We start from the raw sequence: 26,051 nt of genomic DNA, 5'->3' as shown, positions 1-26,051 counted from the left end.
ACGAGTAGCGCGATTGAGAGAATTCTCTTTAGGTATTTCTGTTAGTGGGTGAATAAAAAGAAATGGATACACTTCCAGAGCAAGAAAGAGGTTGACAAGCTGATTGGTCTGTGCTTTCTGTGGACTAGACTCAAATCTTGCTCTGTTCCCCCTTGCACAAAATCAGAAAAACTTCACTGCCTTTTACAGAGATTCCCTTGCCTTTACAGCAATATGAATGAAATCAGAATCTGCCCAGAGCTTAGCTGTTTTTACTTAACTCTTTTTAAAAAGTTGTAATGTTCGTGCTGTATTCTAAGAATCAATGCAATTATGCTCTGTTTTTTCAGATTCTTGCGGGGATGAATGTTTACTCTGCTGAATTTGAAAGGATAAAGGAAGAATACAATGTCCGGGGATATCCTACAATCTGCTATTTTGAGTCAGTTATGTTTTGCTACTACTTTAGAAATCATATACTCAACTATAATTGCATGTTCTTATCTTCCAGGGCAAGGACTAAACCTTGTTTTGTTGCTTTAACAGGAAAGGAAAGTTCCTGTTCCACTTTGAGAACTATGGTGCTACCGCAGCAGATATAGCGGAGTGGCTGAAAAAGTAAGGCATTGAACTTCATGCACTCCACCTTTTATGTACTCTTCATTATTTACAGAATGTAATGGTTTAGGAATAGGCATCTCTCCCTCATTCCCTCTGCTCAGAAGAGCAAACAAAACTACCCCGCTGAGATTGGCTGAACTAGTACAGAGAGATTGTCTAATGTTTGATTTTTAGCATGCATGCCTTGCATTTTACAATTGCATTTCATCTGTAATAGGAGACTGTTTGTGGACCAAAATAAACGCAGATACACAGATCTCAGCTTCATTAAAAATGCCCACTTAAATTTCCAATGATCTTGGGTGCCTGAACTTAATACCTTGCAAAAGGTCTGACTTTGTTGTTTTATTAAAAATGTATATACCGAGTGCGCAGTTCTCATTGGTTCTTCAGCCTTTAGCTGGAGCCGTTAGTGTGTCTTGCACAGACAAACAGGAGATCAAGGCGCTCCGGATTGCTAGTCATTTTTACAAAGTCTGTGTTTCCTGTCATCATATGAAATGGTGTTGAAAGCATCTTGTTCTACCTGAAGAGAGCTATTTGCAGTCATAAATATTTTGGGGGCTGAATGAGCCTATGGGACTAGTAGCTGAGAGAGAAGAGACAGACAGAAAAAGTGTGTGAGTGTGTGTCTAGTTGCTCTTCAGCTGGTGCAAATCAGCACATCGTCAGTGAAGCTGATAGAGCAGCTGGAGAGAGCTGAGATTGTCTGGTGATAGAGAAATGCCGTTAGCAGTTAGCCCCAGCTCTTGGGCATTATGTCATCTTTGTAACCCTCCCTTGTTTGCTGCAGCCATGGAAGTAATCTTGAAATGAAGCTAATAAAAGGAAGCAAACGCGTGGGAAGGAACAAACAGTTGCAAGCTATTGTGATAATATGGCTTAGCAAAATTGGCTCAGAATAAATGTGTTTTACTGTACCAGTGGGGCTACGCTGGGGACACGCGTACAGTTGCAGGCAGCCCAGGGTCTTCAGCAGTGGTAGGCTAAGTCCTTCAGGATTGGGAACCCACAAGCAAAGTGACAGCAGCGTTGCTGTTAGCATCAGGAGGTACAAACGCTGCAGGCGAGTACTGCCCGGTGGATCAAAGAGGAGGAATTTAGCCATAGCCTTTAAGCCTCATTTAGTCCATTAAGCCTTCAGATATGAATGATCAAGATGGCAACTCCAGCAATGCTGAGGAGATGATCAGCCCTTGGAGCAAGGATATGACTTCATCACCTGCACTTTATTATGCTTTTCAGTTTTGCAAGGATGTTATCTCTTGGCTACCACATGGGAAACATCAGATGTATGGGGTGGGTGGTTTTCCCCTGTCTGTGCACGTAATATCCAGATAATCCCTGTAATACGCAGTGCCTTTATAGCAGTGCTATGACAGCAAGTGAACACAGCTACTGAAGGCAAAGCAGAACAGCTGCAAGCTCTTTCCAATGATAATCTCTGCTAACAAGCCACTGTGGGCTTTGGCTGATACTGCAGCAGTCCAGATCTAAAGACAGCTGTTTGTCCTCACTTAGTGTTAGTGCATGCTTATTAGTTTCCCAAAAGATGATCTGAGCAGTAGCCTTCTTGCCCCTGTTTTGTATACTAAGTATAACTTTTAAGGAAACCACATTGAGAAATTATGCATACTTGAATTTTGCCAGTAATTGATGTTGCAATTAAAACCGTATACAGGGTAAATCTGCTACACGCCTAAGTTATATTACTCTGAGGAATCTGCAGTACAAGTAGTCAATAATGGTACGGCAAGGGCTTTAGGAAAGCCAAAGAGTGTAATTAGATAGCTGCAGGGTGTATAGGCTATATTTCAGAATAGTATAATATTAAAATCGTGTCAGGAAGTTGCTCCGATGCGAGATGTTGCTCTGCGGAGCAGGGGCACGGCAGCACCAGAGTGTACATGGCAGCCCATGGCAAGGAAAGCCAATGCGTTTTTATGCTGTGCATGCGTGTGCTGTCATTCTTGAAAGAGAATCCAGCAGACATTGAGCCATATGAAATGGCCTATTTTTTGTGGACACTAGATACGCACCGCAGAAAAGCAACTGTTTTCTCTTCCCTTTCCGCCTTCTCTGTTTTTTCCCTCTAAATGTTACTGGTAGAGTGCTGAAAGTGGTTGATCTATGCTAATGTTTTTGGGAGGGCATGATATAACTTAATGAAGGTTAGAATTACTTGAATTATTGAAAAGATGTTTTCAATGTTCTTCCTCTCAGAACAAGAGCTGCTAGTTTGGAGGGCTCCAACACCTTTTCTTTTACTACTTATTGAAGGTTACTTACTGAAGGTGCTTCTTTCTTACACTAAAGTGTGCTAATACATCAGTCTTACGGATACTTAACCTCTCTTATCTTCCTAATAGGCACTGGCTACTATCTTATGGAGTTTCAGATGTTTTCATGAGGTGATAGAGAGAAACCATCGTACACCCTTACTCCAGCACACAGCATTATTAACACGAGAGATGCTATCTCTATCTTGTACAAACCACAATTCTTTTTCTCTCTTTTTTTTTTTTCTTTTTTTTTCAATCTGATACGCAGCTGTATTAGCCTGGATGGTAGGCAAGCCAGACAGCTTCTTGCTGCTTTCAATAGCTGCTTAGTTTGTCTTGCTGTTTTTACGGACTCCTCTTGGGCCCTTCCTTAGCACCAGCTACTCGGTTAAATCAAGAACTTGTTCTCTGTTCTTAATTGAATTAGCTCTTGACAACTTTTCCAGACTTCTGTCATCCTATTTTTGGTCTTGAGGCGTTGGATGTGCCTTGTCTCGGTTTTAAATGACATTTTAGATTTTGCTTGTTGCTTCCTCCAGGCCTTGAGCTGCTTCTTACCAACTCCTGTGTAGGCTTATTAGCATGCACAGCATTTTAAATTGGGCCATTTGAATAAACATCCTGTGCCCTGCTTTACTAATTCCTTACTGAAATAGGTCATGCCAGGCCCTGCTAAACACAGCATTCTCCCAGTGCTTTGTAGCCACTGAGTCCATGTTCATCATGCTCTGCCTACTCAACCCAACTCCCTTTCCAAATTCATTAAGTGTCCTGGTGTTTTCTGGAAAGCCTTCACCCTGCCAGGATACCTGCAGATTATTGCTCTCTTACAGGCTTGGCAACAAGCAAACTGATTAACTGCTAAGCTTTTAGAGATAAACTCTTGTGGACGGGGACCTGCCTCTTTTTCTCTCTCGGCTGCTTGGCTGAGTGCAGCTCCGATCTTTGCTTTGATGTTTCTTTCTTGGTTCATTTATCATATAAGCAGCAGCAGAGGTGTGTATCACAGTTTTGCATGGATTGCTTAATGTTCTTGGATCATACCCATTGCTTACATCAACAGAATTTGCAATCTGAATCTGTGTATCTCTATTGCTTTTTTTTTTTATCAAACTAGGCTTTCAGCCTAGAAATGAGCAAGGCAGGATAAATGAGTTATCATCCGTTTGCCATTCCTTGTTCCAGGCAGCTAACACAATAATACATTTTAATCAAAAATAGTAAATCTGCTTTCACCAGAGATGGGGTCACATCCAGACCTGTATTTTTCCAAAGAATTTGGGGAGTTTTGGGGGGTATTTGGAGCTCATTACTACAACTGGCAAGGATAAAATAGCTTCAAAGTCTGGCTCCAAATGTTCGTATGTTTGGGTGTCCTTTATGTGAACACTGCTTTAATAAATAAAATGTCAATTAGCGTAGTTTAGCTCACATCTGCCAAATTCTCTTTTTAATGTACATTGATAAAAGCCAAGAACAATTGTTTAGCAGGATGATGAGCACTGAACCTGGTCCAGAGGAGCTTGGATTCAGTTTTCAGATTTGCCACCGTGTCTTTGAGCAGTCTCTCTGGCTCTGATCCATCAAAGATGGTTAAACTCATGTGCAATCATAGTAAAGTCGGTAGAACATGTCACTTATCTTTTAGGTTAAGCATGCAGTTCAGTAACTTTGCTGAATTAGGCCTACAAGCCCGCTACCGAGTGAGGACATAATGATGCTTCCCCGGGTCATGGGGTTGTTCAGGGTAAAACCGTATATTCCTGGGGAAATGGTCTATGTAGCTAGCTCATGGTCCCAACACTGCACCTCCTTCTTTCTGTCAGCCCTAATCATGCTGTCAGTATTCAAGGTGACTGGTTGGATCAGCTGTTTCTGCTCGCTACTTTTTTCTTTCATTTACAGTGGCTCCTGTGAACTACAAAGTGTGAATGCTGTGAGAAAGGGAGCATCCTGCTGAGGAGGGTAAAAGAGTATCAGAAAATGCATCTGATTTCTATAATGTAATAACCAAGCAGTCTGCTTATCTCCTCACTCCATCCCCTTCCATTGCTGATCTGTCCTCATGAGCTTCTTGTGGGTTTTTTTATTCCTCCTCCAGTTTTATCTGAGTTTCAGTGCTTATGAGTTCTGGGTGGGTAGCTGTTCAGTAGGGTTAGTGTGTCATACATATATGGACATCTGCACAAAGTGGTTCCTTGCAGTCTGACTTGCCAAAATGACTGCCTAGCACCAGAGAGCTGCATTTCAGCTGTGTCTGTTTGTCTTGTAGCCCACAGGCACCTCAGCCACAGGCTCCGGAGACTCCCTGGGCAGATGAAGAAAATGCAGTTTATCACCTCACTGATGAGGACTTCGACAAGTTTATAAAAGATCATTCATCTGTGCTAGTGATGTTTCATGCACCATGTGAGTTTGGTTTTTTTCTATTCTGTACCTTGAGCCAAATGCTTGCTAACAAAACCAATGATGATTTTCTGTGGAGGTTTCACAGAGCCATGAACTCAAAGTCCAGGCTTTTCTTGTTTGTGATGATTGTTAAATACACAAGGCATGAAATGTTTGTGAAGTTGCTGACTTCAAGTTTAGGAGGGAGATGTGCTGCTGGAAGAGACACTTTGTAGGCTGAATCAAAACATAACTGAAGAGTGTAATGATGCTTAAATAGTCTGGAGACTCATCATTTTACAGCATGATTTCCCATTTTCAGTTCGTCTTCTGTGTTGTTTGCTTTCAAAGCAGAGCTCTGGTTGATTGAGCAACTCGAGAACCGTGAGCTACTGAGTCCTTGTTCATGGTTGCTGATGTGTCATTTTTTGAGCATTTTCACTCCTCTGCCACAGTTTGTTCTCTGGCAATGTAAGGGGTGATGGTCATTAGGTATTGTGCTGAAGTACGCTAAAACTTGATCTAAGTTCAGAAAGTTCCCAGGACTTTTGAAAACTAAAGCAGAGCTGGCAGTGATGCTAGTTACTGTTTGACTGAGAATGCATTGGGATGATTTTTTTCACGACTTGTCATTTTAGCTTGAGCAATAAAATGCAGTGGGTTGCCCAGAGGTATTGCCTTCAGAATGCTGTTCCAGCCATATCATCCTCCTGTATGCTGTTGGGTGGAAGAGTGCATTAACCACTTTGTTCACTTAGGGTGTAAGTTGTTTCAGCTATGTAGCTCGTTCTACCAATTCTTTGTGTCTGCGATGGAAGATTCAGGCTCAAATCTGCTATGTTGGGTGACACGCAGCTTCTGTCTCCTCTTGCTGCTGTGCTGGCAGTTGCACTTGGGCGAGATGTTCATTTTCATGGGCGTAGATTTGAAGGTTAGGGCTCTGGAGGCAGGCTGTGTGCTCACAGCTGAACAACGGAGGGTCTTGGCACGGAGGCTGAAATCCTGCTTCCCTTTAAGCCACCAGGAGTTAGCTCCAAAATGCCTTTTTTGAAGGTCTGCTCATAAGACTCATTTGAAAAACATAGCATAATGAATTTCCTTTGCCCGATGAAATGTCCAGGGATTTGATCCACTGAAGCAGGTGACTGGCTGCTGTTTTGTCGCTGTGTTCACTGGATTATTTGTACTAATGAAGGTGGGACCGGAGATTAACGCCTGGTCTGAAAACCAAAACACAAGTAGCAGAACTGATGAAGCCTGGTTTGCTCAGGAGTTATCTTTTGTTACCCAAATCCTTCCTTCCCCCAGCTTTCCATGCACCCCGGTGTGCAAGCGACAGCACGGGCTGCTGCTCCACGGGAGCTGTATGCTTGCTGGTTTGGCTAAACAATGGCTGCCAAACAGAAATGTAACTGCTGAATTTCCCTCCTTTCCCCCTCTGTGCATAATGGTTAGGGATAAGTGTCCTCTCTCTCTAGCCCCAAATTTTTGTATGTTTACAGAGATTTAGTCATATTTGAAAGCTTTGCCCTTTTTTGAGTTTGTAAATGGACAAAGGAGTCCAGTCATCTATTTGGGAGGAGGAAGAGAAGGAAGAAATCAGTGGTTGGCCCTGCAAACCTTATTCCTTTAGGAAGTTAGATTAAAAATAGATGAATACACACAACTGCAATCAAACTCAATAGTAAATTCAAGTTAGTTACAAATCTGAACAGGGCTCTGTTCAGTTTTTTTTTTTTAATATTATCTAAAACACAAATAATAAAATTTTAGGGGTAACAATATTGTGTGACCTATTTGGAGAGGAGGGGCACTTCCAGCTAGGTGTGTTTTGTACTAAGGGGCATTCTGTGCTAAGGTACAGCAGTACTTTGGTAAATGCTGTTTTAAAAGTAAATCAAATGCCTGAATCGGGCTGTTGCAATCTCCTGATAACATGTTCCAGCTGCTCAGAATTGGGATAAAGAATGTTCCTTGCCAGAACAACTCCATTTTAAATGCAACTTGAATATTTGGGGCATTTTATTTACATTCAGGTAGTGGTATGCCTATGTGCAGAATCCAGCTTGTACTTGTGTAAAAGATCTGTGTTTGTAAGAATCCTCTCTGGGCATCCTCAGCAGAGAGTGTAAGGCTTGCAAACTAATTAATGACAGACAACTATCATAAACAGTTATCTCCATGATTAAAAGATCTTCTCCTAGCACTTCTTAAATGTGCTAATGGAGTCACCTTATGAATATTAGGAGATAAATTACTCCAGTAAAAGAAGCGGTAAAACCAGAGGACCTCTTACTTGTTTTAACCTTGGTAGCTTAGGATGAGAAAGTTTTTTCTAAAAATTATGTATTAATAAAAAAAATCGTTGAAACAGATGTACAAAACAGGCCCAGAGCTCAGGATATACTTCTGTGTAACTAAGAATAAGCAAGGGGATTTCAACACTGGCCTGGAATTAGCAAGTACTTAAAACCCTGTGTCACCATGCAGCATACACGTGACTTGGAGGTTTTCTAGCATTATATCAATCTTGTGTTCATGAGAAGTTCTTTTACTAGGTGGAGAATTATTTCAGTGATGCTTTAATTGCATATAGTCAGATGGCCAATGCATTAATAGAGTGTAGTATTAAAAGATGTGTGGGGAATTGGAAGCTTTTTATCCCCCCCTCCTCAAGTGCTGAAGATACAGCTGAACCAAATACATCCCTGGTAAATACCTGTGGACTGCAGAATTAGGCACTGTGGTGAATGTGGCTGGTTGGGTCTCCATGACTGTGGCTACTAATGATCATCCCTGAGGACCACACTGTAGTTATTTACAATCAGTTGCACTTACTAGTCCAATTAAAGGCGTCACAACATTTTGTGTTAAGTGCAGCCTAGCATAACTAGGTTCAACTAGAGCAGCTCCGTGTGATTTAAACACATCAGGAAGGTCTGCAGCATGCAACTTGCACCTCTTGCTATCAGAGACCTTACACCTTTTCTGCAATAATTTAGCACAACCATTAAACAGAAGATGTGCTGCTTGGACTCGTTACTGCTGGCCCTGAGAAATGTGAATGAGTGTGGGTGGGCAGGATGAGTTCATCCTGCTTTCGTTTTGCAGGTCACTAGGGACACAAAGCAGGATTTTTAACCTTCTGAAACTCCTTTGTGGAGCCCTTAAGAGGATGTTCAATAAATCTGAATATTTAGCATAGGTAAACAGTGACCCAACTAGCCAGCAGTCTGAAGGCATTCTCCCTCACCAGCCATCTGTGGAGGATGTGCAGCGTTGTGCTCCTTATTCAAGCATTTTGCTGAAATTTTGTAATTGCTGATTGCGAGCATAGTGTTAACCTGGCTATATCTAGACTGGAGTCTTGCAGACGTCTGAAGTGTTTTTCCTATGTGTTCCTATCATCCCTGAGGACCACACTGTTGAACTGAGGTCTCCTGCACTATACAAAAGAACAAGTAAATGGCCCTTTCCCACAAAGGGTTTGGAGTTTTTGCTTGGATTAATCATATTTGCTAACACAAGATACCACAGTTGTGTTAGCAGGCCTATTTCCGAGTCTGTAACAGAAGATGTATCACACTAACCAAAGCTATTTCTGAACCATAGCATAAATAAAGGCACCTATGCAGCTTGTGATAGTCTTCTGTTAGCAATGAGAATAAAGATTTCGTGTCTGTATGTGCTTCTTGATATCTGTGCCTATAGCTGATCAATTTATTTAGATGCCCAAGATGACAGCTGGGTTCTGAATGTCTCTAAATATGGGTTATGCTGCCAGCCAAATGTTGTTAAATGCTTTAGTGACATGGGGACTCGCTGGGACTTAAAATGCTCCTGAGTCACTTGAGCACAAAAGAGCCCTGTATGTGTTTTCAATTTCCTCATCAAACTGTTTGCTGAGTCAAATGCAATTTTAAAAATAATTCTGTCCAAAATATTTGCCAAATTAGTGTAGGTTGCAGTCTTTCTGACTTGGCTTTGTCAAAGGAATAAAAACTGCAGGAATTTCCCTTTCTAGATTTTTCACAGGATTTTTCTCCAAAGCACATCTCAGTCTTGCACAAAATAAGCCTAACCAAGTCACTGATAAGTCAATTCAAATGCTACTGAAGGGTGTTTAAAGTCTAGGATTGAAATTAAAGTCAATTCAGAAATGGGTTCTAAAATTGTCTGCTTTTCATGCGCAGGAGTTACATATCATTATGTTTTATTAACACAAATGACATTGCTAACATTTTAAAGCATACCTGTTCCTGCAGCCTCATGTAGAATAATGTCCTGGTGCCACCGCGAGCTGTAGCCTCCCTGGGTACATTCCGCAAGCACAGATTTGAGTAGTCCCTGTTGCTAATGAGTGGTGGTCATCAGTCACCTCTGATGGTTGCTTGGGGTTGCTTCCCTGCCCCCCGATACCCATCACCCATAACCAAGTCGGTTGTCCAGTAGTGATGCCAGAGGTAAGAGGGGAAAAAGGCACTTTGGCTGTACTGTTAGTGTGAGTGTGCATTTGCTTTTTTAAAGGATTAAACTATTAAAATGTTTTTCCTGCAAAATTTCTTCCTTGTACATGAGCTTAAATTCATGTTAAACTTGTCTTCTTCCCAGCCCTCTTCATAGGACTTCTTCAGAGACTTTGTATAAGCTGCGGTTGCAGGACTTAAGGTTAGAAAAAATGTCAATACCCTTAGTGAGATATTGGAGCCATCACGGTTTTCCTCCCTTGATAAGGAGGGAAGGCAGGGAAAATGCAGCGCTCTCCCCCCTGCCCCCCCCTTAATTTGTTCTTGGAAACTGCTTTGGAGATGCAGCCCTATAAAAAGGTATAATGGAAGGGAGGGGCAAAAATAAATCTTGAGATGATAAAATGCACTATAGTTTTGATGTGTTGTTGAAATGTCTGTGAAATTCCTTTCCTGTCCTCGAATATTTTTTTCTCCTTTTATAAGCCAGCCCGATAAATTACACAGTTGGTGCTTTCCAAAGCCAACTATTCAGCTTTGCAGGTTTTTAATTGCACGGGGAGCTGTTTTATCAATTTAGCTTTGAAAAACAGCTTTTCACACCCATCCCACCTTCCCTCCTCCCTCTGGTGCACTAAAACCCAAGGTTTTAAGCCACTTTGTGGACTCATTATTAAGAATGCCAGCCAATTAGCCCAATAGAAGATGAAGACCCCCAGCTTCTAACCAAGCAGCGGACTCGGATCTCTCCCTGCCAGCGCACCATGACTGGTTTCAGTGGACTTGTTTTTGTTTCTTACTGCTGCATGGGGTGAGATTAGGATGTAGGAATCCATTGCTCACTTTAAATATAAAGTAAAGAAAACCCAAAATGTGCGCACAAAATCAAATCTTTTTTTCAAACTGGGTTTTACAACTGTAAATAAATAAGTCTCCCTTTCAGACCCCCACTGGTTCCTTATGAAAGCAAGTTACCATTGCAGTGAGTGCTAATTGGTATGTTTGTTGGCAGCCTCAGCAGAAAGGCCATGAGTTGAAAAGGCTGAAGAATTAATTTACTGTGCAACCTGAAAAAATAGCCTTTCCAGCACAGGTCAGCAGCAGCCTAACATTGGCAGCCTGTGATAAATAAATAAAAAAAATCTTAAGTTTTTCCATGCCAATTCATGATTCAATCAAGGATATATTTTTTAAATGTAAACCAATGTAGTTGCACCAGTTAACTGGAGGTTAAAGGCTTGTGGGTTATCCAAGCAGCACCGAGTGTGGAATGGATGGAAGTATCCTTTAATTTTTATTTGCCCCTGTCATACCTGACATTTGTGATTTTTAAAATAAAATGTTGGCTGTGTTCAGTGGCTACATAGAGAGTTTTTGGCATCTTCCTTCAGATGTACAGCCTCTAGGATAAAGACAAACAGTAGGTAGCTGGGAAGCTGTTCTTGTTAGGTCTGTGCTAGGAACTCCCTTAATTTATTTGACATCATCTAGTGGTAGATCTTTGTAAGAAGCTTCTGCTTCTCTCTATTGATGGTGTCAGTTTAATTCAGGTGGAAAACATTCTTTCATCACCAAAGGTCTGCCTTCGGGCCTCAGCCTTGGCACCAGCCAAATTGGGTGTTTCAAAGAGAAGCCGTGCATCTGGCTCATGTCCTCGTGGAGGGGTATCAGGTAGCTTCCCAGGAGGAGCGTCAGCAGCAGCAGTAATAGCATTTATTCCAGTATTCCTCCACATCTGCACTCTGCCGTTGTTTTCAGTTGTATAATGTTGATCAGTCCTTGGTTGAAGATACTTCTGTGTGAGAAGAGCTTATTGAACAGCAGAAGTTGCAGAGAAGGGCTGTGTTTTCAAAGTGCACTTTAGCTGTGTGAAATGGCAGGGAGTTGAAAGCCGAAAGCTTGGCAGGATGTAGCCCTCGGTCAAGGGTTTGCTTTAGAGTTTCCTGAAAGGTCTTTTTAAGCTTTGACAATCCAAAAATTGGACTTTCCGTATGGGCAATACTTTAGAAACAATTGTGCCCGTTATTCAGTGATGCTGTAGTCAGAGAAGAAAACAAAGGCAAGCAGTTCTGTGCTGCCTTGGCTGCAGCCTGAAAGGATTACTGGAAGTTTGTAGTGTGTAAGGCACGTCATGTATTTGTGTATTTGGAAGCTTGGCAAGTACCATATCCACATAATATAGCTGTGTATACTAGTCCATGGGATGATACACAAGGAGACATGTATGTGTCGAGGTGCTTGTTGTGGGCTGGATTCTGTTCCTACTAGACCCCACAAAAATGTTCTCCTTGCTCTTAAAATAATTAGAGAAAACTTTGAACAAGGCAAACTTTCTGGACCATTATGTAGGTCATAGGCAGTACCTAACTCTGTTGGGTTTCTTGGTGAAGCAGTGCAGATGTCAGGATGGGCTGTTGCAGTGCCCTGATCACTGAAAGATTGAATTGTTGTGCAAGGGCACTCAGATGATGAATGTTGCTGTTTAAGAGTCTGGATAGACAAGTGGAGAGAAGAGATCTGCTTCAGTTTCAGCATTGCGTTTCCTGACTCTTTACATCCCTTAGGTGCCTAACTTTAATGTTGCCTTAATGCATTTTTAATGGAATGTATAATAAAATGCTTCCCTGGACAAGTGTAAATTGTGCCAACTTTCTGTTCATGGTGTGTATGTACTTTTTAGCTGTACGTTACTGTCAGGCTCCTGGAGCAGATATATTCTTCATATAAACCAGTTAGAAACAGGTAAATTCTTGGCACCTGAAGCTGCTTCCACTTAAGTGAGCAAGTTCTGACTGTTGATTTCAGAGAAAGGAGGACTGGGACACTCAGCCTAGGTTCGTCAATATTTAAAAGCGTGTAAGTCTACAACAGGATGTTGCTTGATATTACATATGTTTGAATGCATATATCACCAAAAATCTCGGGGAGTGTAAACTGTTCAGTGCAATGACTTGCCAGCGCAATGACCTGCCTCATTAAACTACTTACAGCAATGATTTTCAGTGGAGATTTAATCACACATTAAAACAGGAGTTCTTGAGAATGCAGCAAACCAGGAAAATGAAGAACCTGACATGAATTTCTCCTTTAATGACCATCCCACTTATGTTTCTTGAGGTAAAAATCAATATGGATTTTTAGTGGTACTTAATACAAATAGGAATGTGGAGAGTATAAAAATCCTAATAACTGGCTTGTGCAGTAAAACTTGATAGGATACCTAATGAAAAGGGTGAGGACAGTAATGACGGAGTCCATTGTCTCTTTTGTATTGGTCTTTTGATACTAGAGCACACAGTTCATATAAGATGATTGTCTTTTTGAAGCAGTTTGTGCTCTTTGCGCAGGCTGAAGTCATAAAAAAGGATGATCCAGTGATAAAAAGCACTAGCCTTGGCCTGGAGATATAAAAGTTTAGTTCCTTGCCTTGCTTTGATTTGTACAATCGTGACCCAAGTTGCTAAATATTTGCCTCAGTTTCCAATCTGTGAAGTGGAGATAACATTTCACCTTGCGTGGGAGTTATCTGTAGTGAGCCATGTCCAGACTGTGAGATGCTCCAGTATTGCAGGAATTGGGATAGGGAAGGAGTATCATAACTGAACGTTGCAAAGACATGATTAACACGAAGGAAGTAAGATGATGCCTTCGGCGTTTCCTGCTTTGTGGCAGGCAGTCAGGCTTTTGGCCCCCAAGTTTAGGAAATCCCATCTGCCACCAGGTGAGGATACAGCTCAGACAGGATTATCGCAGCTAGAGCTGATGACTTGCAGCCTGGTTACAGCCCGTGCCGGGACTTGAAGGGAGGAGCCTTGACTTGCTCTGGTTCAGCTTTGTAACAGAAGGAGTAGCAAAACCAGACTTTTGGGGCATTTGTGGCTACTTTGCCTTTGGGCTGGATCTCGACTTGCTCTGTGCCATGGTGCTGTTCTGGGGACGCAGCGTGTACTTTGAACAACTTACTTGCTAGCTGCTCTGTGCCATGGTGCTGTTCTGGGGACACAGCGTGTAGTTTGAACAACTTGCTAGCTAGTTGTGGATACTGAGAGCAGTATGCAGGACAGTGGTAAAGGAGGAAAGAAAGGAGCTGAACTGTAGATATTTCGGTTTTGTGAAATTTGGGGCACTTGTTCAAAATGCATCGCTGTATGCTCACCTCCAATAGGGAGTAATTCGTTTCTCTATTAAAGAAGACATTTGAGAAGGCTATTCCAATCAGAGAAGAGTCTTCCTGTGAATGTGTGGCAGGTGGTGTGAAGGGAACATTAGTTTCTTTGGGGATTTGCTGCCTCATTTCTCGCATTACTATTGCCTTCCCTTTCTCCTAAAAAGTCCTTACTGACTAACTGAGACTACTGCAAACGAGTAGTTACGGCTGCTGGAGAGCCAAGGGGCAGCTGAGAGGTGACAGCTGAAGGGAGACTCGCCCCATTCTCCCCTTCTCTGGGTATCTGTTGTAGATTATTTAGTTATTCAGAGTGGTCTTTTAAAAGACTTCTGTAATTTAGCTGGCCTTTTTGGTCCAGTGAAGGTCCTCATCTGAGTGTGCAGAGCGGGTGACTGTCCTCCCGCAAGCTTGACCCTGGTGTGCGTATAAGCCCTTAATGCTCTCGTGGTAAGTTCTGATAGGAGTGAAGCGTAACTTACTTTTATAGATTCACTTCGCTTGCCTCTAATGATGGGTTAGCAGTAGGAATTAGCTTTAAGAATTAAGCACCAGGTTTATTTCTTCTGAAATAAATTAATTTCCTTGCCTGGATAAGCTTAATATATGGTGCAGGGCTCTCATTTGGAAAGTGCCTTACAGTATCTCTGCTACTTGAATCATTACCAGTAGAGTTTTCATTATCAAGTTTATCTTCCTAAATACTTTATGGCTTCAATTTTTATTATCCTGTGGAAGGTAGAGTAGAGAACTTACTTTAAAGGGCAAATAATGAACAGAGAAACCTACAGTGAAAGATTGCTTGCCTGCCTGTCTGCTCCTTGTGCCCTTTCAGATGGTGAGTTGGCAAATGACGCTGTCTTTCTGAGTTATTAATAAATGAATCTATTGCTTTGATACTGAGGGTATTGTGCTGATGATGGAGGTGTGTCTTCTGGGATGCTTGCTTGTGGTTAGCAAGCATCCCAGCACACTTCTTCTAAGTAGGTGAATGCACCTCAGCTGGTAACCACTTTTGCTCTCATTTTGGACAAAAAGTGTGCATTCTGCATGGTATCCCTTCCTGATGCTTGACTTTTATAGGTATCTTGACAGTAACAGCCAATGTCACCATTGCTTTTATCAGCCCTGCCCCATAAGCTTAAGTGCTTTGGGGTGTACCTTTCTTAGAAAGATGTCTTTGCATTGCATCCATTTTGCTGATGCTTTATACAGATTTCATCCTAGGAAATAATTTGCTTCCTATGCTGTTTTCCTGAGCTGGACATCCAAAGCTGTTTCATCTAACCTCTGTTCTCTGGCATTTTCATTGCTAAATCCAAAGTATAAAGTCTTCTATAGTGGGGTAAGAGTGTGAGGGAAAGCAGTGCAACTTCTCTTCCCTCCCCAAGGCGAAATTTTGTTGATCATCTGATAGTGGAGAAGGGGGGGATTTTTTTTGGATGTAGAATAATTATGATTTAATTGAGAAGGAAACCTTCTGGTGGTATTTTTCATAAACTCTCAACAATTTCACCTTAAGGCAGCCATGCTGTTGTCTCTCTCTTTCACATTTCAATAGGGGAAGATTAATTTTCAACACCTACTCAGGGCCATGTTCCTCCAAGCTGGTGTAGGAAGTGTAATTCCTATCTCCCGATGCCAGCTGATCCACCTTCCTTCACTTCTTTTCCCACCCAAGAGAGATGGTAGGAGGCACCATTGTCTCCCAACACTGATTTCTACCAGTTGCACCATATAGTTTTGACTAAGAGGGTATATACATGCAGTGTAATCTCCAATAGCTGGAAGCTGAAACCAGATTTGGAATGGAAGTAAAGAACCATGTGATTTTTGTTGTTAGTTTATTTTAAATAAAGATGGTGATCAGTTAAAGATCTTTCCTGGATGCGTGTTGGAGTCTGTGCCGTTGCAGATGAGGGTATATTTTTCAAAGGCCAATTTCAGGAACCTGGCTCAGCCAGGGCTCCCTGTAGGGTTAAAAGCAGAAAGAGTGCACTCTGAGGGCAAGATAAAGCAGAAATCTCTCTCCCTGCTTAACTCTTCAGGGACCCCTGGGAGGTAGCAGTCTGTGTCTGAGGTTAGCCTTGGAGAATATTCACCCTTTCCCCTGAGCCTTTACGTCAAAAGAAGATATGCTCCAGCGTGATCAGAAATGAAGGCAGAAGCATGTGTTATGCAGGAGGTCATCAGAGCTGTCGTCTTTTAAATCCCATGGAGGCAGCCTGCAGGACCCACTCGTTGTTTCTCCCCTGCTGTGCTGAGCCTGCCTCTGCCGAGGTCTGTGGCTGGCTGAAGGTAGCCCTTCTGCTGGAGCTGTGAGTATGGCATGGATGCAGACAGGGTTCCCGGAGGATACATTTGGTTAAGCTCTCTTCTCAGTTTGATCTTATTTATCTTGTGTAATGCAGTGATCCGACTGTCTTTTTTAAAAAAAAAAAAAAAAAAAATCCAAACTCATACTGTAACTGTCTAAAGCCGTTACGAATCTTCTTCTGCTGAGCAGTTTCAGTGATGCTGGGGTGGAAACAATTATGCCAGCATAGAAAAGACGATCAAGAATTGGATTCCAAATGCTTTCACCTCTACAACTAAGGTGATCAAGTAGGGAGGTGAGGCTTGGCTCGCTCAGCATGCATCCCCATGTACCAGGCAAGTGTCAGGTAGTTCACATGGTGTTGGCGTGTTCCTGTGGCCTGATCAGGAGTTCATTTGTGTCCGTCTGAATCATTTGGTAGTGATGACCCACACTGTGCTACTCTATTTTTCTCAGTGCCCTGAGGCTTTCCCCTGGGGACGTGTGTGCTCTGCAGCACACGCATAAGGCGCTCCCGAGGGGGATGGTGGCTGCGATGGGGTCGCTACCGCCTCAGGAAGTCGTACGAATAGGAGAAGGGGTGACTGATTTGTAGTCATTTTGTGCCCCGACTTCACACTGAAAAGCTGCTGGAAGCAGGCAGGAACTTTCTTCTGTGTGCGCATGCTGGGATTGGATTTGTACAGATCATTGCACGCACAGATTGACTGCACTGTGAGTTTGTGGCAATGCCAGCGAGGTGGTGATCATGGCGGGGATGAGATGCTGTACTGCTCTCCTGTCACTGGGATGAACTGTGCAGCCCACGCAGCCGAGACATTAGGCTGCAACCGCATAAATGTAGCATGACTGCAATAATCCAAACTGCTGAAGTATTTTCCTTCTAATTCTATATTTCTAGTTCCTCAGAGTCTTTTCTAGGCTGACCTTTCACAGGCTTTGTCTTTTGTAAAGCCATAAAGTTGTTTGCTTGTCACTGATCCCTAAGCAATGTAATACTTAGTCAAATCAAACCTACCTTTAAAAGTACGGTAAAAGAGGTGGGGGGTCTGAATTTGTGTATGCGTACTGTATGCTGTTGAAAATTTGAATTCAATATCATGTTAAAGATGTTGAAGCTGTTTCTGCTGATCTTATAAGAAAGCATCAAGCCTTGAAACATCTTTGTCTTCAAGTATCTGGAATTTTACCTGGGTGAGCAGTGCTGCTGGTGAGAAGGAGATGGATGGTTTGGTGGGAGTAAGTACCCAGAGGGAAAAGGGTGGGTAAAATTTCTTGAGCTCCTGATCCTTCGTAAGGTGATTTCTTTTTTTTTTTTCTTTTAAAGCAGAAACGTGGAGATCTGGGCATGGCCTGATGGCTATGACCATTATGACTATTAAGTGAACATGCAGCCAACACAGTTGCAAATTTGTACCTGTAATTACGGGGGGAAGCAGCTGCTTTTGTCATCCTCCCTCCCTGTCAAATTTGTGGATGATTTCCCATCAGATGTCTGCAATGCAGACGGCTAAATTATGCAAGGGAATGTGCAGCTGTTGTAGTTTATGCTCTCCTACACTGGTGAAGGAACTATAAGCTGCCTCATGTCAAACCTGCTGTTTTACATGATGCATAAGAAATCTTTGCACGTTAAAGATTTCCATGGCAGAAGAGAATACATTTGTGTTCTCGCATAGGTGATAAGAGGGCTGGGACTTGTGTGTGTCCTTGCCCTGGCTGCAAGAATTGTGTCTCCCACCCATGTACATACACTTGCTTTTATATATACAGGTGTATGTTCAAAGTTAACAACAGGGTATGTATAAGGGCTGGCTATTCTGCTGTGTTGAGAGGTCACTGCTTCTCTGGGATTAGGAATGGAGAAACCAAAGGTGTATCCTCAGGTGTTAAATGTTTAGAGAGCAAAGGTGCATCTGAATTTTTTGAGATTTTTTTTTTTCTTTTCTTGAAGTTGTCTGTAAATCTTCTATGAGTGTAGTTTGAACTGCCAGTGACCCACGTGCTGAAAGCAGACATGCTTTGTGCTTCAAATTTGCTTTCTCATCAGGCTAATGGAGGTATTTTTGGTGTGCAGCTATAGATGGAAGTAGAGCTGGCATGATACAATAAATAGCCGGTACATGATAACAGTACTCAAGCAGTCTGTCGATGGCAGAAACGTAATGATTCTTTAAAATCTTTATTTGCAATTTAATTTATCTCTAGGGTTCTTCATGTCAGAAATTCCTTGTCCACAGCCGTCTGGATGTTGGCTTTTATCTCTTGCTTACAGTCACGTACACTTCAGATCGTCGGACAATGTTGTCTTGAAATGAGAGGACGTGACCAAAAGCATGGTGTTTATTTATATAGGCATAATAACCTGAAAGAAGCAAACAGTGAATGATAGAGAGAAACAGATTTATGTTCTGGGGACTGCACTAAGACAGCATATGCAGGAGCTTAGCTGGAGCTGCTTGACTGGTTTTCTGCCTGTCTTCTGCAGGCAAAACTTGGTTTTAACAGTAGAATTGTTTGCATTAGTTCACTTCTGAAAACGTTTGGAGCAACTGTGCTCTGTATTGTGAGTCTTTGCCATGCTGCCAAACATGCTGCTGTAAACAAATACTGATATTTACTTGGAAAAAAACTTGCTTGGTGCATTTGTTAACCTTCCCTTTGTCAGTGTGCTGCTCGCCCTTGCACGTTAGCATTACTCTGTCCACACTTGGCCTTTGCCTCTGCACTTGGCTACGGTCGCACTCTGGGAAGGACAAAGTGCTGAGTGAGTGTTGTCCTCTGCTCTGTGGTGGGATTCTGGAGGAAGATGACTTCTCTGCGCTGGGGCGATCTGGGGACCTGTGATCACCATTGTTCTGGGGGTGCAGCTGAGCTAAGCTGTGTGACAGCGACGGCACTGAAGGTGCCTGGCTGCACAGTGCAAATGAGAAGATTGATTATAAATAAACTGGGAAAACAGAATCCTTGCTTCATTTAGACATCTGTTTTAAAAACGATTAGCAAGGCCTGTCTTCTACCAGATGTCCTAGCACTGATTTTTGTAAGCTTTGACTTCTTTTTGCTGTCTGGTAACACTCCTCCTTTACACTTACGCCGTGTGCGCTTTTCCATTTGAGCACCTTGGCCCTTGCAACCTGGGGCTCCTTTTGCGCAAGAGGAGCAAGGTGAGGTGTTGAGAGGTCAAAGGAGTTGTCCAGAACTGTTCAGCAGAGCTAGGCACTGAACCCAGGATTCTGCTGCCAGATGGAGAGTAACTCTGACTTGCACCTCCAGGGGAGCTACTTGTCTTCTGCAAGAAAAGACCGAGGCTGTGGGAGTCCTCTTGTGTAGACACCTACAAGTCCCTTGGGTGTTCACCAGCCATGACCCAGAGGGGCTCAGAGGATGTCAGAGCTTGGATGGGCTGCAGGGCATCCTTGTGTTGACTGCAACCTTTCTCTTCTCACCTGGGATTGAACGAGTTGCTTCCCTTGCTTAGTCTTTTAATGTCAGTATACACTTGACACGACAGTGCATCTTCAAAGAGCTCATCTATCACAGATGCCCATACAGACCTGCAGGCTTCCTTCCACTGTCTCAGCAGACTCATGCAGCACATTGGAGTATCTGGGCTAAGGGCCTGTAGGGTTGTTGTTATTTACCCATTCATTTTATGAACAGAAAACGTCTAAAACTAGAGGAGCTTAGTGCAGAGGTATACAGCTGCTGCTGAATAACCTGATGTAGCAATCAAAGGAGAGACAGTGACCTTGGAATTCGTTTAAATTACTTTTTCATTGGCCCTGAGAATTCAATTGCAACCCTCGCAGGATTATTGAAAGGTAGGATAAATAATCATAGGAGAGATTAATTGATTTGCAGTGTGTAGGTCTGACTTCTAATTCATATCTCCCCTTTTCTGCAGTGGTAGGTGGAAGCAGACTTTAGCACGCAATAGCAAAGTTCTCATAAAGATGGCCAGAGAAGCATTTTCATCGTGGGAGAAGCTCTTAAGATTTGTTGTCCCTCTTTCAGATTCAGTTTAATGTGGAGGCTTTTTTCCCAGGCTGGCATATCATGCTGTCCTCTGTCAGGGGTAGAACAAGCATTGCATGATAAAGATTTGAGGACTTCAGTTTGCATTTACGTGCTTTGAAAGACCTGATCCTGCTTCCCATTTTATTTTAAGCGTGAGTTAGCTTTGTGGCAGTCAGTGGTGCTGTGTCTGTGTGATGTTCCTGAAAGAACCCAGAACAGTGACGTTTCATAGTCTGGATATCTTTCTCCAAAATATTACTTACGTGAATTTCAGATGCTTTGGATTGTTTTTTATTTCCTGGGCAAAGTATGCCTAGCTTGTTTGGGTTTTTTTTTTCTGTGCATAGGTTTGTGAAAACTCAGGTTGTTTGATGCTTTTGGTTGATCAGATCTAATATTACTGATTGTGGAATACAGTGTAGATTGTGTGGATACCGTATCTAGAGCATAGTATGAAGCTTGCTGTGGCTGGAGGACACGCTGTGTAAAGCCCACCAAGGTGAAGTTACCCCTGCAAAAAAGTATTTTTTTTTGTACAAATTTGAGCTAGCTAATTCAGAGAGGTTCCCAGGTATCTGAGCTGGGACTCAAGATGCCCTTTGTTTAGAAGTGAGGAAGAGCACAAAATGAATAAAGTTCCCTGCTCCTAAAAGGAGAAATAAATCAACTTGGGCAGGTGTCAAAGGGAACTGTCAGCCTCTTCCACAAAGCCATATGCCTGCAAGTTTTCTGTGGGTGGCAAATAAATCATTTTGCCAGCCTCTTTCGTGATCTTAACCAAGACAAGCAGTGCTGAGACAGTAACTCTTTCTCAGCCTTTTGCAGCTTCTTCCTGAATTCACCTCTGAAGCTGTCGCATCAGGTTCCCAGCTTGGTGGCACATGCTCCCGCCACCATGTAAAACCAAAGCAAAGCTTCCTCCTCCGGCTGAGATCCCCTCGTTCTGCTGCTCCTACCACGTTAAAGCATTGGTTTTTTGCTCAAGAGGAGGACATGGGGCTTTTTAATGCTGTAGTTGCTATGCAGATGACTAAGTGGTATGGACCTTAGCTGCTGTTTGAACTGGAGTTTGGTCTGGGATCAACTGTTCGGGTATTTGCTGTAATTCTCAGGTGGGATTTGCAGTCTTTATTCAAATGTATCCACCCTGTTCTATAAACATGCCCTGAAAGCCTTTCATGGTGTGCTGCAGTCGTTGGAGCCCTGCTGAAGTCCCTGTTTGCTGTGGTGAAGTTACACCTTATGGATGCCTTATCGCTTCTTGGCTGCGAGCGCTCTTTGACTTGTGCTGTATAGAACATGGTTGTCTGGTTGCGTTCAAGCTTAGGTTTGTGTCTGCTGGCTTCGGCAGTCATCCCATTATTGGCAATCAAAGCAGCGCTGAGATTCAGAGTCTTGGTTTATTTTCTTTTAGACAGTGGTGTAAAAATAGCCCCAACCCTGTTGCCCATACACCTCAGAAATGGCTTTTGCTGAAGCTGCATTGAAGCAGATTTCTAGCCGTATTTTCTGATACCACTTTCAAAAGCTCAGCAAAGTCTGGGCCTTCAAATGCCTGTTCCAACAATAACAGCTGAAGAAAGAAAAGCTGGCTGCTGCTGCAAACAAGAGGAAAAAGTGCGGTGACGGATTGCGTTGAGATTACATTGCACCGGGGCAGGCGAGTGCAGTGCGTCTGGGTCGTGCCACGCGCCTTATTACAGCTCTCTGCGTCTCCCGTCTGCATGCAGGAGCCGGCCCTCGCCCTGCCCAGGTGTCAATCTCTGCTGCTCCGTCCCTTTGCTCCGACCCCGCGGGGACCGCGGTTGCGCTGGTCCCGCAGGGGCAATAGCGGGGGCTGCGCAGGGGCGAGGAAGGGGCTGTCCTGGAGGCCCAGCATCGCACCGTAGGCGCTGAAGCATAACTTCACGTCGTGGCGGGAATCTCACCTGGTCCTGAAAGTTCAGCTTGCTTGGAAGCAATTGCACCAGCTGAAAGCAGTTTAATTTGCACCCAAATAATTTATTTTAAATCTGCTTTTCTCGCTTATGCATTCATTTTACTTTATTGTAATGTCAGCACTTAGCAGTGAAGTAATGGCAGATCTCTGGAGAACTTCGCACAAGTGAGAAAGCGGCATTATCTCAGTTTTACAGGCCCTGCTTATGTTGAGAACATATGTGGTGGTGTAATTACACTGATGTGATTAAATCAGTGCAAATCCTTGCTAGAGGGACATGCTGCACTGCTGTAAAGCGGGGCTTATTATCAGTGCAGTTTATTTCAAATTACATTACTCAATTAAGCTGTGCTAGTATAAGTGTCCGCTTAAAGTCAGGAAGTCATGTGAGGGCCTGTGTTGTTTCTTTTTAAAGCAGATAAAGATTTGGAAACTGAAACAGATGAGGTTGTACCTTGCCCAAGAGGGTGCTAGAAGTGATGGGCTTGACAAGTACTGTGTTTATAGTACTTTCTGGGAGGAAAGAGGTGTGGGTGTGAATTCAGGGGGTTTATTATTTTTTTTTTAAATAGGTTAAATTCTTTGTTTAAACTGTAGTGACCACTTTGGAAAAGATCCTAAATCATACTAAGGCTTTACAAATAAGTAAAATGCATACTAAATTCTAGTAAATCTCTACCACATGGTTTTGGATTTTGATAATGGCTAGATGGGTCAATGAATAACCATGGCGTATACAACGTAATTGTTTGGTTTTGTTTTTTTTTTTTTTTTGGCAGGGTGTGGGCACTGTAAGAAAATGAAGCCAGAATATGAGAAGGCTGCAGAGTTTCTCCATGTAGCCAGTGATGTAAGCTAATTTCCTTTATTATATCCTTCAAATAATCAGTAATAAATAACTGGAGTAATAAAAGTGACTTTTCTCCCTACAACAAATTCAGCTGTTCTCATCCTCCCACAGGACCCTTCAAAATGTGCTTCCAAAGTACAGTCTCATCGCTAATGCATGAGCCCTGCCAAAGTCTTAGAAAGAACATTCTGTCTTGAACGAAAACAAAATCGAAAAATGTTTATGTATTCTGCTGTAGGCCTTATACATAATATGATCAAATCCAAAATGGATTTTTTTTTCCTTTACTTAAAGGCATCGAATGGGAAGAAACATAGGCTTTTATTTATGAATTAAATTTGGAAAAAAACAAAGGGGGTTGATCCCTCTTTCAAATACGCTGGTTTTATGGTTGCATCACTCCATTAGCTTCATCTTAAGTGGTCCATTGGCATGGCTGGAGAAGAGAGATGCAATAATACAAGTATTAGTGTTATTGATTCAGTCTCACGCTGTGTACGCCATGCAGGAGGAGTAGGATTAGTCTCCCCCATACGTTAAGCATCTTCAGTGGAGACATCTAGAGTCCCTTTGTAGTTGTTGGAGAAGAAGGAGGAGGTGAGAAGAACAAAGATCAGATGAATTGCACTCTACAAGTGTCTGTTCTCCTGTGACTCTAAAGGTCGTCCATGTAAAGATGCTATGAATTTGCCTTGAAGTAGACTTGTCTTTAACAATGCTTGTTTCTTCTGGGAGAAACTGGGATTTGTGGGAGGAAATGCTATTCCTGGGAACAGCTCTTAAGCATTATAAAGTGAATTATATACAGGGAGTCCTGTCAGAAACGGGAGGAGGACAAGTAACGCTCTGGTTACATGTCCATAAGATGTCCCTTCCTGGTTTTGCATCAGTCCTCTGTGTCTTTCTGTGTGTCTGTGCTGAGTACCTGAGAAAGTGAAGGCACCAAGATCATGAGCGATTGCCCCCAACTCCACTGTTTCCTGCCAAAGGGGTGTGTGTATGTTGCTGGGACTTACAGTTAGTGGTCTCTGTTTTAGAGTCCAGGTGTCCTTGCAGCAGTCGATGCTACCGTCAACAAGGCACTGGCAGAAAGATATCACATCTCAGGGTTTCCTACTTTGAAGTATTTTAAGGATGGAGAGGAGAAATACACTCTGCCACACCTCAGAACAAAGAAGAAGATTATTGACTGGCTGCTAAAGTAAGTTTTGAGGGTCTGACATAGTGTTTGGGTTCCTGGTTACTGGCTCCTGAGAAGACTGCTGTTGGGAAAAAGTAAATCTTAAACCTAGCTTCATCGACTGCCTAAATCCCTTGCTAACAAAACCAGATTGAATTCCGGTATTCAAAGCCATACAAACATGTATGTTAATTATGGTCTCTAATACATCAAATCCTTTATTTGCTGCGGGGTTTTTCATAGTTATCCCGGTATTTCTTTCCCAAAATAAATATTTTTCAAATATACCCTAAGCCTCTCACCAGAGAAGGAATAGCAATGGCTCTGAAAAATAAACAGAACATTTGTTGTTCCCTCTTTATACTAAGCAGCAGATTTCACTGTTAGTAACTGAATTTCTGCAGTTGTACTTTTCTCTTTCCAGCATTCAGAGCCAATGCCTAGAATACCAGCTACGGGGGCTGAAGGAAAGCCAGCGAGACCAACAAAAACAGCACCTTTGTCTGCACTAACCAACTTTTCTTGGGTGGTGTGCTAAAATATGCAGAATTAAGTCTGATGTATGATGAAAATAATTTCATTTCAAAGAAGTAAATTGCTGGTACAATTCTCTCTTTTAAGTATTCTGGAATAAAATATCCATCTCCTTTAGGTACTGTAAGCCTAATGTATTTTCTGCATTATTCAATGGGAAAAAAACTGCCAGTGTTTTGTGAAGTTTTTAAATCATTTAACCATTAAGTGCAGTTGGCGTGAGGAATGCAGTCTTAATTCTTCCCCTCTTACTTGGTGGGGAAGGGAGGTTGTGTGGGGGTTTTTTGGTTGTGTTTTTTTTTCTTTCTTTTCTTTTTAAATTACATCCGAGTACTTCAAATCGGGTAATAAATATGATCTGGCAGCATCATTGGGAAGTTTTATCTATATTTCACATTTAGATACAGTACTCCCTTGGCCTCCCTGCATACTTGGGCTCCAGGCTGCTGTGTCAATGCTGGGTGTTAAGTCACTGTCCTAGTTTAACCAGTTTGCTGGAGTATTTTGAGCACCACATAGTTTATATTGAGTTAAACAGTCATGTTGACACTGCCTGTATATATTGGCAGGTGAATAAGCAATGAGGAAGAGGGGAAGGGGTGTTAATCCCTTCTGGATCCTGCTGTGCCTCTGGAAGACTTTTGTCTGCAGCCTCAGGTAGTCAGCAACACAGGGCAAATCCGGACAACTTGTCTCCTACTCTTGACTGCTGGATGTTCTCCCAACTAGAGATGCAATAGAGTAAGATCCTTGTTTGCTGACCCAGGGATAAAATTGTCACAGCTGCACTGAAGTTGGTGGAAATAGGGATGCATCTGGGATGCAGGCTGGAGATAAAAGTACAGCTTGTGTAAACCTATCCCAAGGAGTGGTCTAGTCACAGCCATGCGGGTTTCGGCTCCAGTCCCTCTGTGGTGACTGTAGTCTGTGCTGCCACGCTGGATTGTCACCAGTATCTGGGTAGCTTATTTCAGGTCAGCATGGGAAGGTCTGTGTGAGATGAAGTCACACCTCTGACTGTAACTGTAATCGATGATAGCTCACACTGACTGTGTTCGTGTGAAAATTCAGACCAGCTGCCCTAATTCTTTCGCTAACAACTTGCAAATCGGTATGAATGGAAATACGATGGATGTCCATGAAGTGACCTTGAGTAGGACTTTAAAAATCAAGTTTTTCTCCACTTGGTTTTTATGTACCTGATACAACTTAAAATGGTGTCATTCAAAGTGACAGGAAAGTCTGAAAAGCTAATTTATTACCAAGGCGACATATGAAGGTCTTTATACTGTGGCACCGTTCTGATGATT

The 26,051-nt window shown here is 42.6% G+C and overlaps 1 protein-coding gene across 1 annotated transcript in view; it reads left to right on the top strand.

Annotated features, from left to right (window-relative positions):
- PDIA5 (protein disulfide isomerase family A, member 5) overlaps positions 1-26,051 on the top strand; it is a gene marked incomplete at its 5' end in the record, with an annotated part of 89,868 nt that overhangs the window by 33,974 nt on the left and 29,843 nt on the right. Inside the window, 5 exons of the mRNA XM_009582767.1 lie at positions 330-421; positions 526-597; positions 5,155-5,291; positions 22,957-23,027; positions 24,065-24,228. Coding sequence (XP_009581062.1) covers positions 330-421; positions 526-597; positions 5,155-5,291; positions 22,957-23,027; positions 24,065-24,228 — 536 coding nt within the window. The remainder of the gene's footprint in view (positions 1-329; positions 422-525; positions 598-5,154; positions 5,292-22,956; positions 23,028-24,064; positions 24,229-26,051) is intronic.

The sequence above is a fragment of the Fulmarus glacialis genome, unplaced genomic scaffold, assembly GCF_000690835.1.
Source record: "Fulmarus glacialis isolate BGI_N327 unplaced genomic scaffold, ASM69083v1 scaffold8778, whole genome shotgun sequence".
Classification (NCBI taxonomy): domain Eukaryota; kingdom Metazoa; phylum Chordata; class Aves; order Procellariiformes; family Procellariidae; genus Fulmarus; species Fulmarus glacialis.
This window is presented reverse-complemented; position numbering and strand designations above follow the sequence as displayed.